The sequence below is a fragment of the Esox lucius genome, chromosome 10 (genome assembly GCF_011004845.1).
Source record: "Esox lucius isolate fEsoLuc1 chromosome 10, fEsoLuc1.pri, whole genome shotgun sequence".
NCBI classification, from domain to species: Eukaryota; Metazoa; Chordata; class Actinopteri; order Esociformes; family Esocidae; genus Esox; species Esox lucius.
The window spans coordinates 2,801,350-2,815,430 of record NC_047578.1 but is presented as its reverse complement, the minus strand read 5'-3'; the positions used below and the strand labels follow the sequence as shown (position 1 = coordinate 2,815,430).

The window sequence follows — 14,081 nt, the reverse complement described above, 5'->3', positions numbered from 1 at the left end:
CGGATTCAGGAGGAACAGTGTGGTTTTCGTCCGGGCCGTGGAACACTGGACCAGCTCTATACCCTCTACGGGGTGTTGGAGGGTTCATGGGAGTTTGCCCAACCAATCCACATGTGTTTTGTGGATTTGGAGAAGGCATTCGACTGTGTCCCTCGCGGCATCCTGTGGAGAGTGCTTCGGGAATATGGGGTCCTGGGTCCTTTGCTAAGGGCTGTCAGGTCCCTGTACGACCGAAGCAGGAGCTTGGTCCGCATTGCCGGCAGTAAGTCAGACTTGTTCCCAGTGCATGTTGGACTCCGGCAGGGCTGCCCTTTGTCACCGGTTCTGTTCATAATTTTTATGGACAGAATTTCTAGACGCAGCCAGGGGCCGGAGGGTGTCAGGTTTGGGGACCACACGATTTCGTCTCTGCTCTTTGCGGATGATGTTGTCGTGTTGGCCTCTTCAAACCAGGACCTTCAGCATGCGCTGGGACGGTTTGCAGCCGAGTGTGAAGCGGTGGGGATGAGAATCAGTACCTCCAAATCTGAGGCCATGGTCCTCAGTCGGAAAAGGGTGGCTTGCTCACTTCAGGTTGGTGGAGAGTGCCTGCCTCAAGTGGAGGAGTTTAAGTATCTAGGGGTCTTGTTCACGAGTGAGGGAAGGATGGAACGGGAGATTGACAGACGGATCGGTGCAGCTTCTGCAGTAATGCGGTCGATGTATCGGTCTGTCGTGGTGAAGAAAGAGCTGAGCCGCAAGGCGAAGCTCTCGATTTACCGGTCAATCTACGTTCCTACTCTCACCTATGGTCATGAGCTTTGGGTCATGACCGAAAGGACAAGATCCCGGATACAGGCGGCCGAAATGAGCTTTCTCCGCAGGGTGGCTGGGCGTTCCCTTAGAGATAGGGTGAGAAGCTCGGTCACCCGGGAGGAGCTCGGAGTAGAGCCGCTGCTCCTCCACATCGAGAGGGGTCAGCTGAGGTGGCTTGGGCATCTGTTTCGGATGCCTCCGGAACGCCTTCCAGGGAAGGTGTTCCGGTCCCGTCCCACCGGGAGGAGACCCCGGGGAAGACCTAGGACACGCTGGAGGGACTATGTCTCCCGGCTGGCCTGGGAACGCCTCGGTGTCCCCCCGGAAGAGCTGGAGGAAGTGTCTGGGGAGAGGGAAGTCTGGGCATCCCTGCTTAGACTGCTGCCCCCGCGACCCGGCCCCGGATGAAGCGGAAGAAGATGATGATGATGATGAATCCATAGTGCAATTTTGGCAAGCCCAACTAGGTGTCTTATATGACTATAATGTCTAGGATAATTAATTCAGGCCAGCACATTAATTAAACTTCAATAGATGATAGAAGCATGTGGATATGATCTGTCTGTCAGTTAAATCTGCAGCCTACTGTCTTCAGTGTAAATGCTTGTTCAATACTCATTATTTTACCATTTTACTTAAGTTAAAATAGTATTTTGGTTCAGTAGTAGGCTTGGGACTAATTTATGTCTGTGAACTAATCTTACAATGTTCAATTTGATGATACTAGAAAGATCATTTTACTGGGGAAAGGAAAGCAAGCCGTCAGAAAGCATAGTGCACATGTTGTATGAAATGCATTCATATTAAATAGCACTCATTTCCCCCACATTGCTTTAATTAAATGAACTTAACATTGTCATTATACAGTGTATTGTATGTTATGGGATGTACAGGGTGAACTGTACTTTAACTGCTCCCTCAGTGTCACTGCGCAGTGTCACTGATTTGTTGTAGAAAACTCCATGATTTGTTGTTTAATTCAGACAAAAATATGCAGTTTCATTCACGGTTGAAGACTAAGCCTTTATCTGTCTCGCAGACAAATCTCTTCAATTGTTTACAAGAGGCATCAAACCACACATAGGTACCAACAACATCATTCCCCAGAGCAGCACAATCCTCCCCCTCTGGGTCATATTTGGTCCAGTTATCAGGCTCCTTCTTTACCCCATTTGGCCAAATAAACCAGAATCTGAGGAGAAAGGATAAATGCATTTATGGTTTATGAGGTAACACAAAATTGCTGTTGAAAGCTTTACTTTGTCTTTAATCTGTAGATATTATATATATTCTTAAATCCACTTACTGCACTCCAGTTTGACTCAGAGGTTTGTTGTCCACCCAGAGCCACCGTCCTTCAGTCTCCAAGTCGTTCAGTCCGATCCAGTGTGTTTTGTTCTTAGTGCTTGAATACAAAAAAGTCTGAAGAAAATGCAAGTTGGATTGCAAACAGAAATCAGGTATTAACTTTAGGAACATATAGTCAAAACTGGAAATAAAATAGAAAAAATGAATAGTTTTGACAGCATTAATGATTTTAAAATCATACTGTATTGTTTTCAATAATCCAATGGTCTATAGATTATACTTCGTATTATGAACGGATATATTTTTTATCTATTCTTCGTGTCTAAATTCTCTTTCTTTCTGGTCTCTTTCCTCTTGGTCACCTGTTCCTCTTGGCTGTTGATGATGACCAGGTGACCTCCCATAGAGACACAGTGATCCCGACTCTGAGTCCAGTTCACTTCATCAGTGGAGAAGAAGTAGCATTTCCCTCCATGAGACACCCAGCCCTCAGGACAGGGTTTACAATATTTGAAATCTGATTGAAAGAAAAGAGAATAATACAAGCATTTAAGTTAATTACAAAATAGGCCTCCTCTCAGTATTAGCTAACATACACAAACGTTTGCAGGTGCAGACATCCCAAGTCTCCCGGAAGTTCTGGGAATCTCCCGCATATTGATAGCGGCTCCCTGATGCCCGCAAATGAGTTAAAATATCCCGGAATTTAGAACGAGTGATCAAGGGCGTGCATGCGAGACAGAGACTGTGCTTCAAACCGTGTAGAGCGCGCACGGCAGAGATGGAGAGGGAGCGAGAGCCTGTGCACTTCCCCTTCCAACTTACTCTGTAGGCTTGCTGAGAGGTTACTGTGAATTGCCTTCACTGAATCAAACTGGTTGCTCTTACTGGCGTCTGTAGAGAACAAGATGGAAGCACACATTAGTGTTTTAAACACAGTATGAGTATTTTGGCAATATACAGTATCAGAAACCCCAGTGTAAAAAAACCTTTCTAGAATCCTCTCTGCCTAACTTACCACACAGTATTGGTAGTTAATTTGATTGATTGTTTGGCTGTACATCCTACCTTGCTTTTTATGGCTACAGCATAGTGTGCACCCGGAAGTTATTGTCTCTTTAGTGATGGGAAGTTTGACTCTTTAACTGTCTAGGATCTTTTAAAATCATTCAGTAAAAAGAACAAATCTTGAGTGATTTTGTTCACCTGAGTCAGTAATAACTAAGTATAACTCCATTATACGTTCGAATGAATGACGTAAAATTGAATGACTCCTTTGTTCAGAAGTCTTTTTACTTAAGCAAACGCTTGGTGTATGGCTTCATTGGTGTTTATCATTACGATCAATAATCAAGTACTACATTAAAAACTGTACAATATTTTCAATTAGGCCAGTTCAGCTCCCAGACTCTTTGCCTACAGAGCCATGTGTCACGCCCTCCGCATCCACCTCCTCAGAGTCCAGGCCAGACTTTCTCTCTCTCCTGTCTGTCCATGTATGTGGGACTTTCCCCCACTGTCCCTCAAGTCTCCACACCTGCTATTCATTCCCTCATCAGCCTGCCTATATATACCCTGGTTTCCACCTGCTATTCATTCCCTCATCAGCCTGCCTATATATACCCTGGTTTCCACCTGCTATTCATTCCCTCATCAGCCTGCCTATATATACCCTGGTTTCCACCTGCTATTCATTCCCTCATCAGCCTGCCTATATATACCCTGGTTTCCACCTGCTATTCATTCCCTCATCAGCCTGCCTATATATACCCTGGTTTCCACCTGCTATTCATTCCCTCATCAGCCTGCCTATATATACCCTTGTTTCTGTCTGTCCGGCGCTAGATTGTTGTTATTCACTACTAGGTAATAACGTTCCCGGCCTCTCCAAACCATAGATTGAGCATCCAGTTTAGTTGTTTCTTCCTACTAACCCTGTTTATTGCCTGTTACTAAGATCCACTTTACCCAGCCTCCAAACACCTCTGCCTGTCAGCCACCTGCCTACCCGCTGTCCTGTCTGCCTCACCCTACCTACACACCTACCTACCTGTCCTGTCTGCCTCACCCTACCTACACACCTACCTACCTGTCCTGTCTGCCTCACCCTACCTACACACCTACCTACCTGTCCTGTCTGCCTCACCCTACCTACACACCTACCTACCTGTCCTGTCTGCCTCACCCTACCTACACACCTACCTACCTGTCCTGTCTGCCTCACCCTACCTACACACCTACCTACCTACCTGCCCAGCCCCAACCCCTCCGGCCTGGTCCTTCCATCCCAGCCACCTTTGAAACCCCCTTTTTGTTTCTCTGACTGTGTCTGGTGTTGTGCGCTTGTGCCCATACGCGACCCCCCCCCCCCCCCCGTAACACCATGCTGTTGTTATACATGATGAATGTGGTTTGGCACTGTCTTGCTAAAATAAGCAAAGCCTTCCCTGAAAAGGATGTCATCTGGATGGCAGCATACGTTACCCCAAAACCTGTATATATTGTTCATGCATTAACGGTGCCTTCACAGATGTGCACGTCACCCATGCCATGTGGGCCCAGAGAAGGAACCAGCGGTTCTGGATCTTGTTCATACATGGTTTCTTCTTTGCATGAAGATTTAACTTGCATTTGTGGATGAAGCGACGTACTGTGTTCACAGACTGTGGTTTTCGGAAGTGTTCCTGAGCCCATGCAGTGATTTCCACTACAGAAACATGAGGGCCTGAAGATCACAGCCATCCAATATTGGTTTTTGGCCTTGTCCCTTACATACTGAGATTTCTCTGGATATTAATCTTTTAATGATATTATGTACCATAGATGATGAGATCCCCAAACTCTTTGCAATTTTATGTTGAGAAACTTTATTCTTAAATTGTTGCACTATTTGCCCGCAGAGTCTTTCACAGAGTGGTGAACCCCTCCCCATCCTCACTTCTGACAGACCCAACCTCTCTTGAATGATCTTTTAATACCCAATCATGTTACTGACCTGTTGCCAATTGACATAATAAGCTGTGTGATATTCCACCAGGTTTAGTTTCTCACCATTACACATACATTTTTCCAGTCTTTTGTTGCCTCTGTTCCCACTTGTTGCTGGCAGCAAATTCAAAATGGGCATATATTTTTCAAGAGACTACAAAATGTCTCAGTTTGATATGTTGTCTTTGCACTATTTTGCATATAGGGTTTAAATGATTTGCACATCACTGCATTCTGTTTTTCTTTACATTTTATGCAGCGTCCCAACTTTTCTGGAAAAAGGTTTGTAGATCTCAGTGCTCCATTTGACTCTGTAGATCATAGAATTGTCAGGTCGTGGCTGGGGGCCTCTAGGCATCTCCATGCACCTGGGGACCACAGTCAGGGCCTGATCATAGAGGTGCATCTTGCCATCTCTGCTCTCCTTTGTTAAGTGTCCCCAATTGGAGGCAGCCGTCTCTCGTCGATTCTGATTGGGGACCCTATTTCAGTTGTCTGTTTTTTTCCTCCGTTTGTGGCTCATTGTTTTGTGTTCAGTTTGGCACTTGCCTTAGTTCCAGGTTGTTTCATGTCAGTCTTAAAGAAGGAGTTAAAGGATGTTTCAGCAACTGCACTCTGCTCCACGTTTCCTGCTTCCAAATAACCGTGACTTGTAGACAGGCTGGAAAATTGGGTAGGACTCTCCGGGACAGTCCTTGATTGGTTCAGATCTTATCTAGATGGCCAAAGTTACTTTGTCACCATTGGTAATCATGAATCTGATAGGATGGCTATGACATGTGGAGTTCCCCAGGGATCAGTTCTTGGACCGCTTCTGTTCAATGTCTATATGTTACCTCTCTGACAGACTCAGATCTCACGTTCACCAGGCATATCAAAACGATCACCAAAACAGTATTCTATCATCTTAAAAATATAACCAGAGGGCTTGGTGTCCCAAAAAGACAAAGAAAAGCTCATCTACGCTTTTATCTCTAGTAGGGTTGATTACTGTAATGGCCTCTTAACTGGACTCCACAATAAGACTAAAATAGCTGCAGCTCATTCAGAATGCTGCTGCTAGAATGTTAACCAGGACCAAGAGAACAGAGCACATCACTCCAGTTCTTTCACAGAATCTAACAGCTAAGTACATGTTTTTATGTTTCTGTAAAAAAAAACTGAAGATCTACTCACAGAGGCTCCACGTAGCACCCAGAGCACAGAGAAGAAAGAGCACGGAGAGACTGAGAACAACCATCAGGACCTTGATCCGTCTGGGGAGAGAGACTGTTGCCCCAGGATGAGGAGAGGAGACTGGGTTTCTATGTTGAGGAGTGGAGCCTGGGTCTCCTAACAAGAACAGGGTGAATAGTTAACGTGAGTGTTGGTCGTGTTTTTCTGAGCATGATTGAAACTTTTACATTTTGAATATTGTACTGTACATTTGGAATTAACTCATGTAAATTGACCTTCCAAACAGACATGACCGCAACAAGAGGCGTCGCTAGTATCACAATAAATTTGGGGCTTAGCTCCACTTGGTGTAGCTAAATACTTTTCACACATAAAACAAACATTAAACAGCACACTGTCTATTTTCACTAAAGCCTTGTCAGCTGAAATACTTTTTTCTCTCTATTGTTATAAAATGTAATGTAAGGAGTTTTATTCTTCCTGCCGTTATGTAGATAGACTTTTCTAAACAATGGCACCTCTTCAGTGTTTTTTTGCCGGACTGCATGAGCGGAACCGGCCAAAAAGAGCGAATGTCTCTTACTGAGTGACTGGCAACCCATTGTTAGAACTAGTTGAGAATAAACTAAAACTTCACTGGCTACAACCTTCAGTAGCTAGATATAGTGAGCCAAAAGTAAAACAGGTTATGGTTATGCAGCCAACATGTCTAACACCACAAATCTCTTGAGGTTAAAAGCATAAAACGCTTCTCGCTCACAAGTTAACTACACGCAAAGCAAACAACAAAAATATATCATGTTGATTGACAAATGCATACACTGATGAGCAAAAACTGCCTAATATGCTGTTGGTCCTCCACGTGCCGCCAAAATAGCACCGACCCACCGAGGCATGGACTCTACAAGACCCCTGAATGTGTCCTGTGGTATCTGGCACCAAGACATTAGCAGCAGATCATTCAAAGTTGGAAAATCTGAACTTTTTCTTCGCCTCTAACGGATCCCACGCATCGGCCAACAAGTCAAGCCATTCGCGCCCCACGCTTCCCTTTATTGAAATGAATGAAGCCATCGGCCCCATCGCGAATAGTGTGAATGTACCGTGAGAAGTAAAGAAATAGTTCAGATTTTCCAACTTAATGCAAATCACCAGCGCCTATCGCTGGGGACGGATTTTGCATAACTTAATAAGAATTAAACCGAACGGCTTTTGTGGTCCTTTTTAAAAAGATGGGTAACATCATCGTCTGGTACCATTTTCTAGGTTTTGCCACTAAGAGGATGACATAACCACGCAGCGCAAATAAGGATAAAGGAAGCCCAGAAATTAATCAGTCAGTTACCGTAAGGAGGAGATTCAGAAGTTTTGTTGATGCAATTTATGGTCAAGGTTGATGGATGGTTAAGGATTTCGTTAGTGAACCACCATATCCTTCCGGGTCCCACATCAAGTCTGCCTTCTACCACCTCAGAAATATTTCACGACTCCGGCCTTCACTCACACATTCAGTAACCGAGACACTCATCCATGCATTTATCACCTCCCTTCTGGATTACTGCAATGGTGTCCTGTCTGGACTGCCCACCAAGACCCTCAGCAGACTCCAGTATGTCCAGAACTCTGCTGCCAGGGTTCTAACCCACACAAAGCCCTGGCAACATATTACTCCCATTTTCAAATAGCTCCACTGGTTGCCAGTCAAGTCTCGCATCACCTATAAGATCCTCCTGCTCACATACAAATCTCTCCATGGACTCTCACTAAAATGCCTCACAGAACTACTCCACCCCTACACACAGTCACGTTCCTTGCGGTCCTCTGACAAAGACCTACTGGACACCCCCCCCCCGTACCAGATTGCAGACTTTTGGAGACAGGGCTTTCTCTGCCAATGCTCCAAAACTGTGGAACAGTCTACCACTCCACATCCGCTCTGCCCCATCCTTGCCCATATTCAAAAAGCACCTTAAAACCTTTCTTTTCAATAAGTCCTTTGATCCCTAACCCCCAAGTCCCCCCTCCCCCCTCATTTGTTAAGTGACCTTGGGTATTATGAAAGGCGCTATATAAGTATAAGTTATTATTATTATTATCATCATCACACATAGAAATAGCAAAATCGTAAGTTGGGTTCATTTTCATACGTTCAGTTACAGGGATAGAGTGTTTATTGATTCAATTGGATATTGTGGTACAGTGGTAAAGGTTATCCGATGTTCATTTTAAATGTATATAATGTACTTTAGAGAGAACGGGAACTGAATAACGCGGACCAGGACACGTGTGGGGAAAAGCACGTGCGTCACCTCAAAGTAAGTGAGGAGATGATCGTGGCATTCCAAATAAATAAACATTTTATGTTTAAGTACGTGGTTAAGAGGACTAATGTTTATTCATTGTATTGAATATAGAAATTGCCACTAGTGTATATTTTTTCTGTTTTATTTTATATGTTTTTAATTTAGTTCATTTAAATTGTCAGACACTAGGATCTATTCGTCATTTAGTGGACATTATTCTGATTTGAACTTTTTTCCTATTCACTATCCAAATAAAATGACACCCAAAATGTAATTTGTTGCCTGAGCATCCTTTCCGGGCCTAAATTAATTAGCAGTGATGGGATTCCTTGAGCTGTATTTTCCTAAAGAGACACATATGAATTGAGTAGAGAAACACAAAATGTGAAAATGTTTTAAAATCAGTTTCCATTCCAGCTTTAATCATTGTAATAAGCTGAGTTTCCTTCATACAACTTTGCTATTCTCATGGAATTTGATACACATGCATGTATGTGTGAGTGCGCATGTGTGGGTGTGTGTGTTTGCATGTTTGTTTGTGTGTGCGTGGTGGAATACAGTAAAAATTTCAAATATCACAACTTTTCTTCAAAATGAAATGCCTACATTACAGAATGCATGGTTTTATACTCTAATGGCAGTGAGATTAAAAAAAATAGCTTTTAATGGAAGTCAATGGGACATTTTGGTCCACGAAGGTGTCAAGAGGGTGCAAAAATATAACGAAGAATAACTGTTATGCCAAAAAAGCATGCCCCTAGCTGCAACACAGACAAACTGATACCCAAATAAAAAAGATATATGTGAGAAAAATTTACAGAAATGCCCAAGGGGCACACAAAGAGTATAGAGTCCTCAATAGGACACTTGGCTGTGGAGCTAAACATCCCCAATTTGAAACACGACTTGGACGTTTTGTGCAAATTTGTAATGTATGATACGTTTTAGACTAAACTTTTATGTCATTGAATTGTACAAGTACGGTACAACGAAATGGAGTTTGCATCTAACCAGAAGTATTAAGTATATGTATATTACCACTGGAATGTGTAGATGTGCAATGAAGGCAAATGCAGAACAAATGGCAATACTAAATCTGCAATGAGGCAAATATAGGAGGGCAGAACATTTGATAATGATACGTTTTAGTAGCGTTCATAAGATATCATATGTTTTAGTAGCGTTCATAACATATCATATGTTTTAGTAGCGTTTGTAACATATAATACGTTTTAATAGCGTTCGTAACGAAATAGTGTTACGTTTTAGCCAATTCGTAATGTATTATTCGTTTTGGTAGCGCATTGTAATGTACCTGAACGTAACCATGCACTATCAGTCGAATATATTTCATTAAGCCCTTTTTACATCAGCAGTTGTCACAAAGTGCTTTTGCAAACCTACACGAAGTTTGAGATTAGCACCGGAAGGGAGTATTTGTACTTCTCAAAAAGCTGACATTGGATGACATTGCCTAGTTTTTTCCCCCAGTTTTTTCAAGGCACCCTGACTTTTAAAAACAAAGCAAACGGGTTTGCATAACCCCTGTTTAATATCAGTATAGGCCTATTCTACTGGATGTATACGTTTTGTTCCAAATCATTCAAAAGGTTTAATTTTGACAGATATTTAATTTAGGAAAAAGTAAAGTCTTCTAACAAATTGCCAATTCATTGTTGCAATGACAGAGAGATTCTTCACGACACCCCTGGCCTGTCGTCCCGGCACCCCCTTTGGGAACCACTGAGATAGAACATCCAAGTTTAAACCAATGTTCAGAAGTCATTTGACAACATTTGTTGAAATATGAGTTATGTAAAGAAATTTATCTCACCCTTCTTTCCGTTGCCGTCACCTCCACTTAAAGAGAAAGAATCTTTATAATTCACATAAATTTTATCAGATACGTCCTGCATTTTCTCTGCAAAATGCTGCCCTTAACAAATAGGATTAATCACACTGACACGTTGACTGAGAAGTTGCTGGCAATATCAAACAGGAAACAACAGAGGAACAAGAAAGTCTTATCATTCAACCACCGGTGAAAGCAGATATTTAAAGGAATGACAGTTGTTAATCCTAGATATGAATTATTTCTCCTCATAGAACCTAATGATTGCATACACAAAGTGGTCAGATTAAAATGGGTGCAGTGTTTTGCAGAAGTGGGGGACTCGAGTCACATGACTTGACTCAAGTCTGACGCAAGTCACAATTTTCAGGACTTGTGACTTGCTTGATTAAAGTATGAAAATGACTTGTGTAGATATACTGATTGATTAAGTTGTTGAACTGTTGTGACCAATGAAGCAAAATATTAAGTGTCTGTATCAAAGCTGAAACTGGAATGTTACAAGTAGAAAACAGGAAATCTTAGGAGAGCAGACAGCCTGTCTTTGACAAAACAGGAAACAGGTTAAAGACACACACACACAGTCTGGAACAGGGCTGAGTTAAGAACACACGGACAGAAAACCACAAAGGGCAAGAGGATGCTTGTGCTGCATTTATACATATAAGGTATAGAACATAAATTGGACCAATGGCACACTTGCTTTGCTAACTTAACGCCTCTATCTTTTGGGCGTATTTGAAGTATAAATAATGCTGTATGACTGTTCGGACATTGTGCTGCGACACTTGTCTCCAGAAGCTTCTGTAATAAACGGATATACGATACGATAATTGACCTGACTCCTGGTGTTTTATTCTCCTTTCCAACAAACCAACTCGGGGAAGTGTTAGACTTCAACACTTGACTTGACTTTGACTTGAGAACAAGTTACTTGAGACTTGACTTGACTTGAAGTGGAAGACTCGACAATGACTTGAACTTATAATAAACAAATAGCAATACAATTATTTTATATGTTGTGACATCAGCACCACTAATCAGCGTATGTGCCTTTAACGCTGCACAATTCAAACCGCGCCAAACATGGCAGACAGTAACGTTAGTCGAGCTCCACAAATAGTATCGTTTGGATACAAGGACTTTGAACTGGACCGTGTGAATAAAAAAAGATTTGCCAGATGCAAAATATGCAACGTCAAATTTCATTCGTCATTTTAAGAAGGAAAAGTAAGGAAGTAATCTCTTTATATTCAGTTTCACTAAGATCTATTAAGATTAAGTTACTAATGTAATGAATTAATCTTTTGTTTGTCATAATTTGGCCTTGGTTGCATATTATGTATATTTTTTTTTCTAGAAATGTGACCATTATCATTACTGAATACGTCTGGTAAATAGATGTAAGGGCATTTGACTATAACTGTGGCATAGCCTGAATTTTAATATTGATGGGCATCTTAAAATGAGCGGGCATCTATATCATTACACGTAGGCCATAATGTCTGTATGTGCGCATTTTCAAGTGTTTGTGGACTGCGTGTGGAAACTAAAAAGCATTGTGCTTACACCATAACAATTAACTTTACTGCATGAAAGGCTAACCCGAGGCGCCGATGTGATTACTAGCACCTAAACATTTCGAAGAGTTTTTTTTTTACTCATACAGACAAGATTAATTACAGCGTAATTACATATTAGGCAGTTTTTCAGTCACAATAATTAGTTTATAAGGTTGTTATTATTAGCCCTTATTACATGGATTGGCTGAATTCCAGTGCAGAATGCGTGTTATTTCTTGATAACAGACCATTGCCATGAAAAACACAGCGCGTTACTATGGACGCAGCAGGATTCTAACCAGAGACGGAACATACTATTTTCTTTAGAGGAAGCAATACAATCGTTTTTAAATCAATAAATTCCTTTTGACATTTTGTGTCAAATTATTGATTTATTTGGTAGGTAGCCATGTAATAAGCGGGATAAGGTATAGTGAGGTGGTTGTTATAGCGAATACAACCCCTTCAGGCTGATTCATGATCCCTCCGCTTCGTCCCCCCAAAAAATTGTACCGCGGAGGAGAAAAATATTTGATTTTGAAAACGAGAGTCGCACTGAGCGCACGTCAGAAACAGAGGACAGTGTGTGTGTGTGTGTGTTCATCTCTTTAATACTGTGACTTGACTTGAAACTTATAAGGACTCGACTTGACTTGCTTAGGGTGAACCCTTGACTTGACTTGCTTGATTTATCTGAACTGTGACTTGAGACTTGACTCGGGACTTGATGGTTAAGACTTGAGACTTGCTTGGACTTGACCATGTGTGACTTGTCCCCATCTCTGGTGTTTTGTGGATCCTGGCTGACTGCATGAATCTGACATTACATGTAAAGACGTGGCACCAGGACACCCTAGGCCATAGGTCGATGATCGACTTTGTTGTCGTTTCATCTGACCTGCGGCCGTATGTCTTGGACACTCGGGTGAAGAGCGGGGCAGAGCTGTCAACTGATCACCACCTGGTGGTGAGTTGGATCCGAGGGCGGGGGAGGAAGCTGGACAGACTCGGCAGACCCAAGCGTACTGTAAGGGTTTGCTGGGAACGTCTGTCTTCTGTCAGAGAGATCTTTAACTCCCACCTCCGGCAGAGCTTCGACTGGATCCCGAGGGAGGCTGGAGATATTGAGTCCGAGTAGACCATGTTCACCACCGCCATTGTCGAAGCAGCCGCTCGGAGCTGTGGCCGTAAGGTCTCCGGTGCCTGTCGAGGCGGCAATCCCCGAACCCGGTGGTGGACACCGGAAGTAAGGGATGCCGTCAAGCTGAAGAAGGAGTCCTATCAGGCCTGGTTGGCTTGTGGGACTCCTGAGGCAGCTGACGGGTACCGACAGGCCAAGCGGACTGCAGCCCGGGTGGTTGTGGAGGCAAAAACTCGGGCCTGGGAGGAGTTCGGTGAGGCCATGGAGAAGGACTATTGGCTGGCCTCAAAGAGATTCTGGCAAACTGTCTGGAGAGGGAAACAGTGCCCTACCAATGCTGTTTACAGTAGAGGTGGGCAGCTGTTGACCTCAACTGGGGATGTCGTCGGGCGGTGGAAGTACTTCAAGGATCTCCTCAATCCCGCCGTCACGTCTTCCATTGAGGAAGGAGAGGATGAGGGCTCTGAGGTGGACTCGTCCATCACCCGGGCTGAAGTCACAGAGGTAGTCAAGAAACTCCTCGGTGGCAAGGCACCGGGGGTGGATGAGATCCGCCCTGAGTACCTCAAGTCTCTGGATGTTGTGGGGCTGTCTTGGTTGACACGCCTGTGCAACATCGCGTGGCGGTCGGGGACAGTGCCTCTGGGATGGCAGACCGGGGTGGTGGTCCCTCTTTTTAAGAAGGGGGACCGGAGGGTGTGTTCCAACTACAGGGGGATCACACTTCTCAGCCTCCCCGGGAAAGTCTATGCCAGGGTACTGGAGAGGAGAATACAGCCGATAGTAGAACCTCGGATTCAGGAGGAACAATGTGGTTTTCGTCCGGGCCGTGGAACACTGGACTGAACACAGGGTGATGGAGGGTTCATGGGAGTTTGCCCAACCAATCCACATGTGTTTTGTGGATTTGGAGAAGGCATTTGACTGTGTCCCTCGTGGCATCCTGTGGAGGGTGC

The 14,081-nt window shown here is 43.5% G+C and overlaps 1 protein-coding gene across 1 annotated transcript; it reads right to left on the bottom strand.

Moving 5' to 3' along the window:
- Nucleotides 1-1,616: 1,616 nt before the first annotated feature.
- LOC114840030 (CD209 antigen-like protein C) lies at nucleotides 1,617-10,723 on the bottom strand. Its single transcript, XM_029122965.2, has 6 exons — nucleotides 10,405-10,723; nucleotides 6,268-6,423; nucleotides 2,929-2,997; nucleotides 2,466-2,620; nucleotides 2,102-2,217; nucleotides 1,617-1,987 (listed from the first exon to the last, which is right to left on the bottom strand). The coding sequence occupies exons 1-6, from the start codon at nucleotides 10,484-10,486 to the stop codon at nucleotides 1,795-1,797; spliced, it is 771 nt and encodes a 256-aa protein (XP_028978798.2). The 5' UTR covers nucleotides 10,487-10,723; the 3' UTR covers nucleotides 1,617-1,794.
- Between the last annotated feature and the right edge of the window lie 3,358 nt (nucleotides 10,724-14,081).

What these genes read in the sequence shown, in the direction of transcription:
- LOC114840030 (XM_029122965.2), bottom strand. Translation starts at nt 10,486, where the DNA reads ATGCAGGACGTATCTGATAAAATTTATGTGAATTATAAAGATTCTTTC. An exon ending in TGACGGCAACGGAAAGAAGG is followed by an intron (nt 6,424 to 10,404) that starts GTGAGATAAATT and finishes TGTTCTTGTTAG; the next exon opens with GAGACCCAGGCTCCACTCCT. An exon ending in GGGTGCTACGTGGAGCCTCT is followed by an intron (nt 2,998 to 6,267) that starts GTGAGTAGATCT and finishes TGTTCTCTACAG; the next exon opens with ACGCCAGTAAGAGCAACCAG.